Raw genomic sequence first — 17,202 nt, 5'->3', positions numbered from 1 at the left:
TCCTCAGAGATGGGAGGAGGGGAGGGGACATTCCTGTGATCTGACGGAGATGGGATGAGGAGAGTGCTTGGAAGATAGCCAATGAGACACAGAGAATTGGGGATTGGAAAGGGAGGGATTGGGGGGCAAAGGTCAGTGCTGACCGCGAAAGAGCCAGGGACAGATCACTATGCTCAATAAAGAGAAAATTTTCTCAAAGATCGGCAGTTTGGAAATTCGTTTATTTTGAGATAGCATCGAAACTTGACACAATCGTCTTAACACACTAGACCAAACGGGCTCCTTCTTCCTTCCTTTACCAAAACAACGCACTTGAGATCAGAGGTGGGCTTCAGATACTGTAGCTACCGGTTCGCCCAGCATCGGAAATGTGAGCGTGCGCTTTGCTCGCTTCGCTCCCACACGCGCCATCCATGCTTCACAAGACACAGCAATTCACTCATGCGCACCGTCCACACATGCGTGTGATGTCATAAACACAGCAATATAGAATGGGATTGCACCCGGGCAGGTGGGCAGGGGCGGGCCCATCCGCAGGTCGCCACCCGCAGGTCGCCGCAGGTCGCCACTACCAGTTCGCCCAAACTAGTCCAAACCGGCTGAATCCCACCTCTGCTTGAGATGTACAAAAAATATTAAAGCAGTAGATATCGTGCATCGCCCGCACTGTTAATCTCTGGCGACTTTAATGAAGATAATAATATCAATCCAATTAGACCTGTTGGCCTCTAGAATTTTTTTTTAAAGAAGGACGGAAGAAAAATAGCAATGAGCCAGCGGTATTAATAGCAGGTATAATTTCATCAAGCAGGAATGAAACCCTGAAATTATCACTTCCAAGCTGCCTATTAAGCCTTTTAATTCGTCGCATTTAATCGTATCGTACTTATCTAATCATTTCCAGTTTCGGCTTCCTTTTTAATAGCCAAACGATTGGGTTTCTGGAACAATATGGCTCTTTGTTATTAGTAGGAGAAAATTGACATTTAAAGGGGAAAAAATGTTCCTTTTGTTCGACTATTGGACAACAAAGTCTAGTTAAGCTAATCATGGTCAGTCGTTAAGTAAATTGCACGGTTGTTAAACAAATCCGGCTTTTCTCCTTGCCTTTGCTTGTCAGAAACCAGACAGGAAGGTTGTAAATCAGGGGTGTCAAACTCAAGGCTGGATCCGGCCTGCAGGGTGCTTAGATCTGGCCTGCAAGGCTGCCCTGGAAACAGTGAAGGACCAGCCTGTGGTGCCTCTGCCAGCGAAAATGGAGCTTGCGAGGGCTGCGGACGGCCTTCCCAAGCTCTGTTTTTGCTGGCAGAGGGTTGCAGGATGCCGTCACAGCTGAAAACTGAGCTCGCAAGGGTCGCAGGCGGCCTTCCCAAGCTCCGTTTTCACTGGCAGAGGGCTGCAGGAGGCCATTGCAGGTGAAAACAGAGCTCGGGAGCCCGTTTTCACTGGCAGAGCGCTCGAGTCACCACAGGTGCCCCTGGCACGAGTGACATTGAGCTGGCCATGCCCACCCTAACCACACCCACCCGGGGCCCCCGAAGTCAAAAACAACCCTGATGTGGCTCTCAATGAAATCTAGTTTGACACCCCTGTTGTAAATAATCAAGTGACTCTGAAGAAATTGCGACCATCATAAATACAATATAATCATAATATGCTGGTTACCAAGCACCCAACTCTGATCGTGTGACTGCGGGGACGCTGTAACTGTCATATGTACAAGGACAGGCCATAAATTGCTTTTTTCAATGGTGTTGACACTTTGAACAGTCGCTAAATCAACGCTTTTAAATTGAGGACTGTAATGGTGATGATTTTGACCTCCCAATCTCACCAAGAACCCTGAAATTCCCCCGTTGTTCCTCCAGCCCAGAACTAACTTTTAGCTAGGTTCTGAGATTAGCCAAGATTAGCAATCCTGGATTAGAATTTACTCTGAATAGATTTACCGGAATCCATACTTCTGCCCCATTTCAAGCCATCCACCAATCTTGTTTGGAATTACCGCAGCTGTCTTGCTCAAGTACTACTCATGTGGGTTGGTAAAAGGGAGATTCCCTCATTTTCTAAATTTAGCAAATTGTTGAAGCACTTAATCAGCAGTACGGAATAATAGAGATGTCAAATATTAGAACGTGTAGGATGCCAAATGGGAAGCTTTTACAAGGAGCGCAGAGGTTGGAATCAAATTCAGTAGAGAGAGGGGTGTCAAACTCAAGGCACGGGGGCCGAATCCAGCCCATGGGGTACTTAAATCTGGTCCACGGGGCTACTCTGGAAACAGTGAAGGACCAGCCTGCGGTGCTTCTGCCAGCGAAATGGACTCCCGGGCTCCGTTTTCGGCTGCCACGGCCTCCTGCAACCCTCTGCGAGCGAAAATGGAGATCGGAAAGGCCGCGTGCAGCACTCCCACCAATGCTGACAAGGGCAAACTGCACTCCCTACTAGCACGGATGATGTTACCTAGTTGGGTAATGAAATGCCTGCAAGAAAGCAACCAATCTCAGAGACCATCACAGTTCTCTAACTCAGTTTGGTGTAGTGAACAGTTCTCACAATTATGACCATTGTAGGACCCCTACGGTCTTTGGGTCATACTTTAGATACTTGGCAACCAACATGTATTTATGATGGTTGCAGCTTTCTGGGATCGTCATTTTGCAAACCTTCCTAGAGAGTGTCGTGGCCTGTCGGCCGCCGGCCCCTCCAGCAGCTGAATCAGATGAGAAGGAGGAGGCGTGGGAGTCAGAGTCAGCATCAAGGCAACCAGAGAGCTTTGAGGTGGAAGAGGGAATGGAGCTGTTAGAGAGAGACAGAGACAGAGGCGGAGCCTGGGCCGGCCATCAGCCCTCAGATGGAGAGTCAGCAGCCCTGGTCTAGATGTGGCTGATGAGGAAGAGGAGGAACAGCTGGGTCCAGTGCCTGACGTGCGGATGTGCAGAAGGCAGAGGAGAGGAGAGCAGAGGAAATCTATGGGCTGATCCTTGGGGTGGAAGAGCCACTGCTGCTAGCGAAGCCCCACCCCTAGCTCTGGGGATAAAAGGCAGGGGGCGGAGATGAATTGATGTGGCAGACAACTATTTATCTCCCTGCCGGATGGACTTGTTAGCCTGCGTTGAGAGAGAAACTTTTTCCCGGGGCTGCTGGCGCTCCTAATAAAGGAATCTTTGAGTTCACTTCAGAGGGTTTGTTGTGTTTGGGGAGCTGGGTTAGAACAGAGAGTTTCTGACAAAGTCGATGGGAGGAGCCAAATTTGCTGAACGATCACGTTATTTTAACAGTAGAAATTTGCTTAACAATCATTGGTAGAAAGGTCATAAAACAGGGTGTGGCTTCACCGAACAACTGCCTTGCTTAGCAATGGCAATTTTGAGCTCCGTTGTGGTCGTAAATCGAGGGCTACCTGTATTCATTATCCAGCTACAGGGTGGATAAAAATCAATGATTTTTTTTAAAAAAATCAAAAAAATCAGATTTTTTTTATTTAAATCGGATTCTTTTTATTTAAATCGGATTTTTTTGATTTTTATCGAATTTATTTTAATAAAAAACTTTGGGGGTAAAAATCTATTGTAAGATAGTTTTCTATTTAAGATACATAAATAATTTAGTTTATTCAGCATGAAATGGAGCTTAGTTATGTAGCAGGAGGCTGTATATTCTGCAACACTGGGACGATCGGTGAGTCAACAGTGGGTCAAAGGAATAGCAGAGATGACAGTTGCTCTTTAAAAATTATGATTTAAATCGAGTTGATTTAAATCAAGCCTTTTTACTAGTGATTTAAAACATGATTTAAATTGTGATTTAAATCAACTCGATTTAAATCAAATCCACCCTGTCCAGCTAGGCATTAAAGTCCTCCGGATTCCTTCTTACGTACATATATACGGTATATTAACCACTGGACCATGGAAAGAACTGCAACCTTCTGGTCTCTTGAGTTTGTCCTAGACCCCGTTATCTGCCTCTTTGATGTGCCTCAATTAGCAGACCTTGAAAGCGATGTTCTTCCAGAGTTCACTTCTTATTAGCCTTCAACAACGCCAGGAGAGGCAAAGTGGAAGAGAGTGACAAAGAGCAGCCAAGGGCACATGTCACCTACAATTTCATTGTCCATCCATGTGATGAAGAAATTGGCATTCCTGTCACAGAGTCTGGTGGGCCATGTGTGGTTTTCTGCTCCTGGGTACAAAGGCCTCAGCATCTTTCTGTTTTTTTTTTTTTTCTTACTCTACCACTTCCAACCCTTTCCTGCCTTCTTTTTCTTTTGGACTCGGATCAAGTGTAGCCCCTTTCCTTGTCCTAAAGTCTTTCTCACAATCGTGTTCAGAATCCTTGAATGTGCTCAGCATTTATGCTTGCACAAGTGCATTTATGTCCTCCATACCACAGAGGTGGTATTCAGCCGGTTCGTACCAGTTCGGGCGAACCTGTAGCGGAGATCAGAGATCAGAGATCGTGGGTGGGCCTGACCCACCCACCCTGGATCTATGCTGTCCTATTTAGGTATGGTTTTGAGGCCAGGCACATGCGTGGAAGATGCGCGTGCTAGCAAAGTGCATGCACGGAAGACCGGGCGCATGCACGGAAGGTGCACGAACCAGTAGCAACAAAACGTTCAACCCACTGCTGCTCCATAATACCTTTCAGACATGATCAAGTCAGCAGAATTTAGAATCAGAATAGAGCTGGAAGGGACCTTGGAGGTCTTCTAGTCCAGCCTCCAGTGTGGGACACTTAAATCATAGAGGAACCGTTGCTCTATGTTGCAACAGAAGATAGAGGGATAGATAGATAGATAGATAGATAGATAGATAGATAGATAGATAGATAGATAGATAGATAGATAGATAGATAGATAGGGTGGGTGGGTGGGTGGGTGGATGGATGGATGGATGGATGGATGGATGGATGGATAGATTGACAGACAGATAGCATTAGCACTTATATACCACTTCACAGTGCTTTACGGCCCTCTTTAAGCGGTTTACATTGCCCCCAACAATCTGAGTCCTCATTTTACTGACCTCGGAAGGATGGAAGGCTGAATCAACCTTGAGTTGGTGAGATTTGAGCTGCAGGCAGCCAGTAGTGCTGCACTCTTACCCACTGCTCTTGAGAATGCAGTACTGCAGGTTAATTCTGCCAGCAGTTCGATCCTGACAGAGCTCAAGGTTGACTCAGCATTGAATCATTCCGAGGTTGGTAAAATGAGGACCCAGATTGTTGGGGGGGCAAAAGGCTGACTCTGTAAACTGCTTAGAGAGGTGCTGTGCTATTGCGCTATTGCTGTGCTATTGCTGTTGCTCTAGGGAGACTGGTGTGGCCTTGTGGGGGCTTGCGGGTTCTAACGTGTGACACTTAAGTGGCCTAGGCGTGTATGTGTTGATCTGAAGAAAGGGTTGATCAAATCAAGCGATGCGTATTTGGGTCTCTTCGTTTGAATTGGGAGCATTGCAATTACGTTTACGTTGTGTAAATTCAGTTTTGTGTGTTTGCTTGTGTGTGTGTTTGCAATTTGAAATAAGTGTTTGATTCACTCTTACGTTTGCCCGTGAGTTTAAAAGGACTTTGGAGACTGTTAATCCATAACTCTGTTGGAAACTTGGGTTAGTTATCATGTGATTCCCTAGGTATGCAACATTTCTAATACAGTTATATAAATTTATCAATTCTTCCCACCGAATGCAGCCACGATATGCCGCAAATGACTTGATGCATCCTTCAAATGTACAAAAGGGCTCTAGGCTCACGCATTAGCCGCTTCCGTACTGAGTGAGCACAGTATCACAAAATGCTGGTTAGCCAGTGTTTGCAGCAGCTGACTCACCTAGCTAAGTGGAAGATTCATACATAATGGAGGAAAAGAGATTTAAGTGCCAATACCCATTATTCCCTAGGGCAGTGGTGGCGAATTTATGGCACACGTGCCAGAGGTGGCACTCACAGCTCTCTCTATGGGCACACCCCAGCCCAACTCCATCATGTTTCTCCTGTAGGGGGGAGAGAGGGGGGGAGAGAGGGAAAGAGAGAGGAAGGGAGGGAAAAAGAGAGAGAGAGGGAGGGGAAGACAGAGGGGGAGGGGAAGACAGAGGGAGGGAAAGAGAGAGAGAGGAAGAGAGGGGGAGAGAGAGAGGGAGGGAAGGAGAGGGAGGGAGGGAAAGAGAGAGGAAGGGAGTGAAAAAGAGAGAGAGGGAGGGGAAGAGAGAGGGGGTGGGGAAGAGAGAGGGAGGGAAAGAGAGAGAGAAAGAGAGGGGGAGAGAGAGGGAGGGAAAGAGAGAGGAAGGGAGTGAAAAAGAGAGAGGGAGGGGAAGAGAGAGTGGGAGGGGGAGAGAGAGTGGGAGGGAAGGAGAGAGAGGGGGAGGGAGGGAAAGAGAGAGGAAGGGATGGAAAAAGAGAGAGGGGGAGAGAGGGAGGGAAGGAGAGGGAGGGAGGGAAAGAGAGGAAGGGAGGGAAAAAGAGAGGGGGAGGGGAAGAGAGAAGGAGGGGAAGAGAGTGAGGGGAAGAGAGTGAGAGGAAGAGAGGGGGAGAGAGAGAGACAGAGGGAAGGAGAGGGAGGGAGGGAGGGAAAGAAAGAGGAAGGGAGGGAAAGAGAGAGGGAGGGAAAGAGAGAGAGTGTGTCAACTTTGGAAGCCATATTAGGCCGGAAGCTTCCATGGTGCCACCTTGTCATGTGTGGGAAAATAGGAGGGGGGGATTTAGTAGACGGGTTAATATTAGCGTTCCAGAAAAACCCCAACTCCGAGTAAAGACTCTGAAGCAAGCATTTTCAAAGTTCTATTTACTAGAATAGTTAAACTGGCACATCTGGGAAAACCCGAATCTGAGACGGAGGGAAAGAGAGAGAGGGAGGAGGGGAAGAGAGAGGGAGGGAAAGAGAGAGGGGGGGGGAAGAGAGAGGGAGGGAGGAAGGGAAAGAGAGAGAGAGAGAAAGAAAGAGATAGGGAGGGAAAGAGAGATGATTTGGTGGCGCAGCAGACTAAAGCGCTGGTAAGTAGCACCAGCTGCCTGCAATTACTGCAAGTTCAAATCTCACCAGGCTCAAGGTTGACTCAGCCTTCCATCCTTTCGAGGTAGGTAAAATGAGGACCCGGATTGTGGGGACAATAAGCTGACTTTGTATATAAAAAAAAGAACACCGCTGGGGGGGGGGGAACGAAAGCCCTACTAAGCAGGTATATACAAAAGTATGAAGGCTATTGCTTAACGCATTGTAAGCCGCCCTGAGTCTCCGGAGAAGGGCGGCATATAAATCGAACCAATAAATAAATAAATATTACAAAAGTTTTTCTTTTTTATTGTTGCTAAACGTAATATTTCAAAAGCAGAAAGAAAAGGAAGGGGCATAAAAGTGCATTTATCACGTATTTCTTAGAACATTGAACTTAGAACTCTGCCTTGTTTATCCTTATTTTTAGGTAGTAGAACCTCATTATTCAGGTTAAATTGCCGTGTTGGCACTTTGCGATAAATACGTGGGTTTTGGGTTGCAGTTTGGGCGCTCAGTCTCTAAAAGGTTCCCTGGGATCACTGCCAGGGATCCTTTGAAGATAGCTGCCCTGGGATCCTTTGAAGATAGCTGCCCTGGGATCCTTTGAAGATAGCGATAGATTGATACGAAGTTCTTCTTGAGAATATTTGTAGCTGAGGGCTGAGCTGTGGAATCCTTGGTGGTCTGTGAACTTGGTGGTTTTCTTGCAGACGTTTCATGACCCAAGTAGGTAACATCATTACTGGTAGGCCTGATAACGTTATCTAGTTGGGTCATGAAACGTCTACAAGAAAACAACAAGCTCACGCACCATGAAGGACACCTCAAAGGTGCTTCCCATGGTCCAAACGTAGTCAGAGGTTGACCACAGGGGTGAAATGCTCCCGGTTCGGACCGGATCGCCCGATCCGGTAGCAATGGAGGCAGATGGTTCGGAGAACCGGTAGCAAAAATCCCTGCCCCCCCCCCACCATGCCCAGCTGAGCCGCACAATCAATCAGAGGCTTTTTTTTATTATTATTTTTAAAAGCATTTTTTCTACCACCTCTTCGGCCGAAAAGCTGCTTTTAAAATTAAAAAAAAAAAGCCTCTGACGATCGCGCGGCTCAGCTGGGATCGTCAGAGGCTTTTAAAAGCATTTTTTCTACAACCTCTTTTCCCAAAAAAATGCTTTTAAAAGTTAAAAAAAAAGCCTCTGACGATTGCGCGGCTCAGCTGGGATCGTCAGAGGCTTTTAAAAGCATTTTTTACAACCTCTTCGGCCGTTTTAAAAGTAAAAAAAAAAAAAAAGTTGGCCACGCCCACCCAGTCACATTACCCCCACCACCACCAAGCCACGCCCACAGAACCGGTAGTAACAAATTTTACATTTCACCACTGGTTGACCACCATATTCTGGGCCAGATGCAGCTTTTGAATTTTGATAAGAGCAATTCCATGGAGAACATAGCAAACGCATCTATCTTTCTTAACCTGGTGCAATCTAGATGCATTGAACTCCTGTATCCTTAATCTGCAGCCTATCTCTGGTAGATCGTTCTTAATTTTTTTCTGATAATTACTAAGTACCTTCCGATTGGATCAATTCACGTATTCCAAGTCATATAAGAAACCTTACATGCAGACATTTCCACAACCTAAACATTGTAGAAGATATACGTACCGTATTTTTCGGAGTATAAGACGCACCAGAATATAAAAAGCACCTACCTTTTTTGGTGAGGAAAAGAAGAAAAAGAAATCTCCCCCTGCCTCTGAGCAATGTTGCCTCGTTGCAGCAAATAGCAAACAGCCTGCTTTACTTTCATTTTCGTTTTCAGCATAGCTTGATTAGCACAAGGGGAAAAAAAATCTGCTCCAGCAATTTACCTCTTTGCAGCAAGCAGCAGAGCCCTGCGCAAAACAGCTGAGAGCAAATCAGCTGAGAGTCGGGAGGCCGATCCAATCAACTTGGGCTAATTCGGCTGTGCTGAAGCTGAAAGGAGTTGTTTTTTCTTGCTGTTTGCTTGCAAGGAGGTAAACTGCTGGGAGGCAGAGGCCAAAGTGGGGGGGCAGTGGGGGGCGGGGCTATATTTGGTGTATAAGACACACCTAAATTTTCACCCCCTTTTAGGGGGGAAAAAGGTGTGTCTTATACTCCGAAAAATACGGCATTTCTTCTCCAAAGCAGGGCAAATTGCTTACCATTCAGACCTTAAGCATTTAGATAACCAGACATTCAATGTGCTGTCCTAAGATACAGATAGTCCTCACCTTACCACGGTTCATTTAATGACTGTTCAAAGTTACAACTTTGAAAAAAAAGTGACTTTATGACCATTTTTCACACTTACGACCATTGCAGCGTCCCCAGGATTCATGTGATCAAAATCTGGACACTTGGCACCTGACTCATATTTATGACAGTTGAGTTGTCCCGGGGGGGGTCACGTGATCCCCTTTTGCGACCTTCTGACGAGCAAACTCAACAGGGAAGGCAGATTCACTTAACAACCATCTTACTAACTTAACAACGGCAGTGATTCACTTAACAATGGTGGCAAGAATGATGGTAAAATGGGACAAAATTCACAAATGTTTCGCTCAGCGACGGAAATGTGGGGCTCAAATGTGGTCGTAAACCGAGGACTACCTGTATAGAAAGCAACACAAACTTCCTGTCTTGTTTGATATGTACCGTTTTGATAAAGGACAGGACAGGACAGGACAGGACAGGACAGGACAAGAATAGAATAGAATAGAATAGAATAGAATAGAATAGAATAGAATAGAATAGAATAGAATAGAATAGAATAGAATAGAATAGAATAGAATAGAATAGAATAGAATAGAATAGAATAGAATAGAATAGAATTCTTTATTGGCCAAGTGTTTATTGGACCCACAAGGAATTTGTCCCCAGTGCATAAGCTCTCAGTGTACATAAAAGAAAAAGAATCATAAGGTACAACACTTAATGATAGTCATAGGGTACAAATAAGCAATCAGGAAACAATCAATATCAATATAAATCGTAAGGATCCAAGCAACAAAGTTACAGTCATACAGTCATAAGTGGAAGGAGATGGGTGATGGGAACGATGAGAAGATTAATAGTAGTGCAGACTTAATAAATAGTTAATAGTTAGTAAATAGTAAAAGAAGGAGGAAAGTGGAAGCTACAACAAATATCAATATAAAATGGTAATTGGGTTACTAGTTCGATATTGACAGTCTGCTTGTACAGCAATCACGAAGCTTTGGAGTGACTAGAAAGAAAAGAGATTCAATCTGCCAATGTTAGATCTGCTTTCTTTGAAAATGTGGAAATCTGCAATCAATGAGTTGTGGTTTAAGTATCATTGTCCTAAAAAGAGTTCTGTTATCTGGTGACATTGTTTAATTCTGGGGAAAGGTATCACAATTAGAGAGAGACAGACACAGATGCATGTTTTAATTTCTCTAGATTTCGATAGGCCATTCTGTCAATATTACCACCCGCCAATCAACATTTGGAAACCTTTTATGCCTATAATTTTTGACATCTGCCTTTATTTTTCGTTTGCATGGATTGTAGTTGGCATGATTGTGTACTTTTTGGCATGATGGTTCCGTTGTGTTGAGTCCAAGTATTTACAGTCGTAAATGGGGGTGTTTGTAGGTTTTTATTATAATTTTTCTCCCTTTGTTTGTTTGTTTGTTTGTTTGCTTTTGTTACTAAATTTTAAATATCCTTGGAGAGTAAAAGTGGCATGAAACTCTGGTGACCAAAATAAGGATGTTTTTACCCATATTTTTGGAAGCAGAAATGGATGCTGCAGGTTTTTAAGCAGCCTGTAAATCTATTAGGATCGTGAAACGATAAAAAACCAATATTTAATAGATCTGAACAAAGAAAGGAAAGCAAACCGACGTGTCACGATGAATGTATATAGATTTCTGTTATTTCTGCAGTAGCTCCCTGCAAGATTCAAGGATTCAATGAGCCACGATGGCGCAGTGGTTAGAGTGCAGTACTGCAGGCTACTTCTGCTGCCTGCCAGCAGTTCAAATCTCACCAGGCTCAAGGTTGACTCAGCCTTCCATCCTTCTGAGGTTGCTAAAATGAAGACCCAGATTGTTGGGGGCAAGAGGCTGACTCTGTAAACTGCTTTACAGCGCTCTCTAAGCGGTATATAAATCTAAATGCTATTGCTATTGCTAAGTCATAGAAATTTTTTTTACAAAAGTAAAATAATTAAATACAGGTATGCAAACATCAAAGCACACAAATATAAAGTACGAGTAGATATACCGTAGCAAACAATAAAATACAGCCGTAAGAAAAGAAAAAGCTGCAGCTTTCAGATGTACCTAAATCAGAATTCTTAGCTAATGGTCCTGGATGATAAGAGTTTGTCCATATTTGAAGGATCGCCCATCTCCTCATCTTCTTCTGGTTGGCGGTTCGAATCCCTAGTGCCGCATAACGGGTGAGCTCCCGTTCCTTGTCCCAATTTCTGCCAACCTAGCAGTTCGAAAGCATGTTAAAAAATGCAAGTAGAAAAATAGGGGCCACCTTTGGTGGGAAGGTAACAGCGTTCTGTGTTCCTTTGGCATTTAGTCATGCCGGCCACATGACCACGGAGACGTCTTCGGACAGTGCTGGCTCTTCAGCTTTGAAACAGAGATGAGCACCGCCCCCTAGAGTCGGGAATGAGTAGCACATATGTGCAAGGAAAACGTTATCTTTATCTTTATCTCTACCAGGGGTGGGTTCTACTTACCTTTACTACCGGTTCGGAATGGGATCGCATGTGCAGATCACCGATGACGACATCCGGGGCGGTGGGTGGGGCCTCCCGCCAGTTTTACTACCGGTTCTTGCGAACCGGTCCGAACCGGGGGCAATTTACCACTGATCTCTACAGCACAATCGCACATCATGAGTTTAGGGATGTAGCATATACTATACACGCAGAAGACCCCAGATTCATCTCATGATGATGGGACGTCAAACTCATAACCAATAAGAGAGAAGTGGGAGGGAAAAACCAGAAAGTCCAGTGGCCTCTTGAAAAAAATACCTTTGGAGACAAGTCTCCACAGATGTACAGAGATCTTAAAAACCTTTGAAGATCTCAACCACCTTTGACTCTTTCCCTCCTTTGTTTTCCTTCTCGATGCTTCGTTCTTGAAGCCAGCGAAAGAAATTGGACACTGTCACCACAGTTGTTTCCCACTTTTACCTAGCCTAGTTGTTTTGTCAGCATGAGTGTGACAACAATTAGACGTCCTTGTTTTTTTTTTTTCGGCCATGCCTCTTTTCCTTCAACAGTCATTCAATGACAAGCGTAAAAAGAACTTCATCTTTTCGCGAAAATTCCCCTTCTACAAGAGCAAGGAGATGTGTGAGCAGGACACCAGCGACCCGGAACGTAAGTAAAATGTTTTAGAGACGACGTCGCAGCGAAACACGTGGGTGACTATGCACGGCACCTCATACACACTAGGCAAGCCTAAGTCAGGTTCAGGACAGGTGAGGCCTTACTACTATGATCAATGTATATAACACTCTGGATTCCCTCTGGGGTTTACGGGAGGAGAGGGAAGCCAAATTTTCTATCGCTACTGCTTGAAAAAGTCAAAACATCCATTGATTGGCCGCCGTTCCTTCACTCGGTCCATCTCGAATTTTGAGTAAGGAGAAAGCCACGTCTTTATAAAAAAAAAATTGTTTTGGGGACTGGGGTTTCATAACTGTCTCCATCTTAGCTAGTGATGTAGGTCGTCCTCGACTTACCACTATCCACTCAGTGGCTATTCAAAGCTACAACGGCACTGAAATAGGTCCTTGGCAGTGGCGAAATCCTACCAGTTCAGACCGGTTCGGGCAAACCGGTAGTGATAAAAACTACCGGTTCAAGTGAACCGGTAGTAAAAAAAAAAAAAAAAAGCTACCAGTTCCTCTGAACCGGTATTTCCGACAATCAGCTGTGCCGCGCAATTTAAAATTGTTAGGAAGCAGGAAATCTTGCTTTCGAGTGAATCAAAATCGCGCAGCACAGCTGTTTCCCCCCCCCTCGCTGTTCTACTTACCTTCCCAAGTCTCCTTTTTCCACGCGAAGCACATGTTTGGCACGTACTGTGCATGCACACATGTGCAGCATGCATTTGGTGTGCACCACGCATGCGTGGGCAGCAAACCGGTGGCAAACCGGGGAAGATTTCATCACTGGTCCTTGGTATTCTCTGACTTTGGTTGTTTTCACTAGAACTGATGATGTTACCTAGTTTGGGTCATGAAATGTCTGCAAGAAGACAACCAAGCTCAGAGGGCACCAAGGACCCCCTCATGTCAACCCTGAGCTACAAATATTCTCCTCTATTGGTACAGAAAAAAGTGAGTTGCACAGTGGCCTAGAGGTGGAGCTCTCGCCTCACAACCAGAAGGCTGTGAGTTCGATCCTACGTAGCGGCAGATATTTCTTTCTCTCTCTGGGAACAAAGAGAAAATATCTGCTGTGAACTCCGTGTAGGCGCCAGGGAGGGCATCCGGCTCAGCTTCATTCAGTTGCCCGACTCCACCCCAAATTTAGGGATTACAGGGTTGTTAAAAGGGGGAAAATAGTGCTGAAAAAGGTGAGATATGACCTGTCCTCGCACTTATGACTATTGCAGCATCCCCACGCATAGCAGAATATATTTTTAACCGATGCAGTGTCCTGGGGTTACACGATTGCAATCCTCCCAGCCATCTCCTAACAAGAAAGGTCCATTGGGGAAACGAGGTTATCTTAACAACTACATGAGTCACAACTGCAGCTATTCGCTTCACGACCATGGCGGGAAAAAAAAGGTTGTAAAATTGGGTATGATTCACTTAACAACCACCTTGCTCAGCAGCGGAAATTCTGGTCTCAATTCTGGTCATATGTTGAGAACTACCTTTACTCCTTGGTGAATTGTGCCTGCGAGTTCAACACTCAAAGATTTATAGCTTCGACTCGTTAGCTTCACAGTTCAGTGCATTGAACTGGAAGGCTCTTGATAATGAGATGGTTTGGACTAGTTCCCAGCTATTTAGGAAAAAAGGGGGGAAGAGGGTGGAAATGTCTTATCTGTGAAAATCAAATATCTGATTGAAGTTTTCCCACTTTGTCGCTTCACAGAATGCAGCCAAAGTGGAAAATCAAGATGCGAGCAATTTCCAAGCCATACAGTACAATAAAGAGAGAGAAAGAGAAAGAGAGATGATGAGTCTCCACTGGATTTAATACCTATTATTGGGCATTTAGGGGGAGTAGTGCAGTGGCCTAGAGGTGGAGCTCTCGCCCCACAATCAAGAGGCTGTGAGTTCGATCCTAGGTAGAGGCAGATATTTCTCTCTCTGGGCACAATGAGAATATATCCGCTGAACAAAACTCTGCATTGGCGACAGGAAGGACATCCGGCCAGTAAACACTCAGCTCCCTTCAGTTGCCGAGACTCCACCCCGCAAGGGATTATGGGGTCATTAAAAGATGATGATGGTGATTGGGGATTTAGGGGCATCTAGGGAGCACGATGGCTCCGTAGTTAAAGACGTGAGCTTGTCAGCTGGAAAGATGACAACACAGATTCGAGACCCAGGCATTGTGTGATGGGCTGAGTTCTCATTCCTAGCTCCAGCTCCTGCCCATTTTTCAGTGCCGTTGTAACTTCAGTCACTAAACAAATAGTTATAAGTCAAGAAACTACCTGCATTTTTCCCCCTAAAGAGAGTCTTTTGCTTTCTCACTTTAACCGCATCTGTTTGGCTTCCATGAAAGTCTTTGAATTGGGGGATTAAGCCTTATTTTGCTCAAAACGCGGGAATCCAGATTGGATTATCTGCATGGTCTGTCATGGTAGTATCCATTTCAACTGCACTGACCTGTTCCTTCCTTTTCTGCGGGTGTTTTTTCCTTTCATTGCTCTCTCCGGGGACTGCCGTGCAGGACTTCCCCGGATTAGGGGACGACGGTTATGGGACAAAGACTCTGAGTAAGTTCCCAGGAATGGTCACTTATAACCCTTTCGTTGGAAATAACTTTGTTTTTCATTTCATTTATTTTATTTTATTTATTTTCCTTCTTTTAAAGTTTGGCTTTTTTCCCCTCCTCCCTAAAGAACTTTCTCCTCCTCCTTCTAAGCATGCACAAGATTAGATTTTACTTTTGGTCCCCAGCTTTGAATGCACTGGGGGAGCGGGGAACAAAAGAGGATTTTTCATCGTATTTTATGTTCTGCATGACAACATTAATAGCCTATAACCTATGCAATGGGTATGTCAATCTCTGCTGATAACAACATTTTTTCCAGTATAATGCATATTGATTCTTTTGTGACCATGGATTTCTTTAAAAAAGAAGATCAGTGCTTTTTTTTTTTTAGAACAAGCTTAGGATTCTTGAAAAGTTGAAAAACAGATCCCCAGTCAAAAAATAGTTGATGATGAAGAAGCTTGCCAAAAGGCGACTTATCCAAGATGGACAATAGGGAGTAAGGTTGATGATGAAGAAGCTGTTGCAGGAAAAGAAACGGAACCAGGCTAAGCTCTTCAATGCAGGAAAGAGTTTATTGTGCACGGTTCAAACAGTCCAAAGACAAGCAAAAAGTCTGAACATTGATGGCTTCTTTTGGCCATGTATTTATACAGTTTAAAGGCAGAGTTATTATAGAGAGTGATACATTTCACACGTAGAAGCTGCCCTTTCATCTATCTCTAGGAAAGGAAATAACAATCCTGTTCTCACAGATTCAGGTTCTCTGCTCCGGAGCTCAAGACATAATAAAAAGGAGATAAGAGGCTTGGAGACGCCTCAAGGGCAGTAAAGGGGGCAACACTTCTCATCTAAGGATACACGTGACATTTGGGATGCAATAAACATTAAACAACAGAATGTATCTGTTTAGGGTCAGTTTGCCCTTTTACAATTCTGTGCCTACGTCAAATACCTTTTGTCATCTTAGCACCTTGGCACGGAAGAGGCACTTCTGTCTTGACCAAAGATTTGGAATTATAATATTTGAATTTTGTCCCAATATCGGATCTTAGCCTAGCTCAAAGCTGCCCAAATGATGACTTATCTAAGATGGACAGTAGGGACTAATTTGATGTTGAAGAAGCTGCCCCAAAGATGATTGATCCAAGATGGACAATAGGGTATAAGGTTGATATTGAAGAAGCTGCTCAAAAGATGACTTATCCAACATGGACAATAACAAGTAAGGTTGATGATGAAGAAGCTGCCCAAAAGATGACTTATCTAACATGGACAATAACGAGTAAGGTTGATGTTGAAGAAGCTGCCCAAAAGATGACTTATCTAAGATGGACAATAGGGAGTAAGGTTGATGATGAAGAAGCTGCCCAAAAGGTGACTTATCCAAGATGGACAATAGGGAGTAAGGTTCATGATGAAGAAGCTGCCCAAAAGATGACTTATCTAACATGGACAATAACAAGTAAGGTTGATGTTGAAGAAGCTGCCCAAAAGATGACTTATCGAAGATGGACAATAGGGAGTAAGGTTGATGATGAAGAAGCTGCCCAAAAGGTGACTTATCCAAGATGGACAATAGGGAGTAAGGTTGATGATGAAGAAGCTGCCCAAAAGATGATTTATCTGATACTAGGGTGTAAGGTTGATGAAGAAACTCTCCTACTTATCCAAGATGGATGGTAGGATGTAAAGTTGATGATGAAGAAGCTGTCTAAAAAATGACATATCTAAGATGGATGGTAAGGACTAAGGTTCATGGTGAAGAAGCTGTCCAAAAGATGACATGTCGAAGATAGCTAATAGGAGCTGCTGTAAAGTAGAAAAGTGGGTTATAAATACTTTAATTCAGTAATAAAGAGGTAATAAATAGAGGTATTAAATATTTCCTTTTCTCTATCATTTTTCTTCCTTCGTAAGACAACCATGCACAGTAGATGAGACAGTATATAATCAATATGATAGTGCTAATTTTCAGTGTAGGTATCATTTCCTGCCTTGATATACACAGACTAAAACGATGTCAGAATATTTATACTTAGAATATTTATTCTAGGACTTCTCATTTCATGCTAAGATGACCCATCTCCAGCCTTGGACACTATGCATTCTGAAGAATCCAGCAGTTTGAGGGCAAAAGACAAGACATTGGGCAAAAAAATCTCCCAGAATGCAGCAAATCACTCTTTTGAAGACTTGCTAGCTCAGTTCTGGCCATCAGAACTG

At 44.2% G+C, this 17,202-nt stretch overlaps 1 protein-coding gene across 30 annotated transcripts in view; it reads left to right on the top strand.

The window, feature by feature from the left end:
- The window catches only part of DLG2 (discs large MAGUK scaffold protein 2), a 1,136,581-nt gene that overhangs the window by 1,079,745 nt on the left and 39,634 nt on the right, over positions 1–17,202 (top strand). For 22 of the 30 annotated variants that reach the window (XM_087895794.1, XM_087895787.1, XM_087895810.1 and 19 more), the window contains one exon: positions 12,291–12,390. In XM_087895794.1, the coding sequence (XP_087751920.1) occupies positions 12,291–12,390 (100 nt within the window). Of the gene's footprint in view, positions 1–12,290; positions 12,391–14,931; positions 14,978–17,202 lie in introns of all 30 variants that reach the window. The other 8 variants (XM_087895797.1, XM_087895795.1, XM_087895789.1 and 5 more) reach the window with 1 other exon arrangement.

The sequence above is a fragment of the Pantherophis guttatus genome, chromosome 5, assembly GCF_059756535.1.
Source record: "Pantherophis guttatus breed Tessera chromosome 5, ASM5975653v1, whole genome shotgun sequence".
Classification (NCBI taxonomy): Eukaryota; Metazoa; Chordata; class Lepidosauria; order Squamata; family Colubridae; genus Pantherophis; species Pantherophis guttatus.
This window is presented reverse-complemented; position numbering and strand designations above follow the sequence as displayed.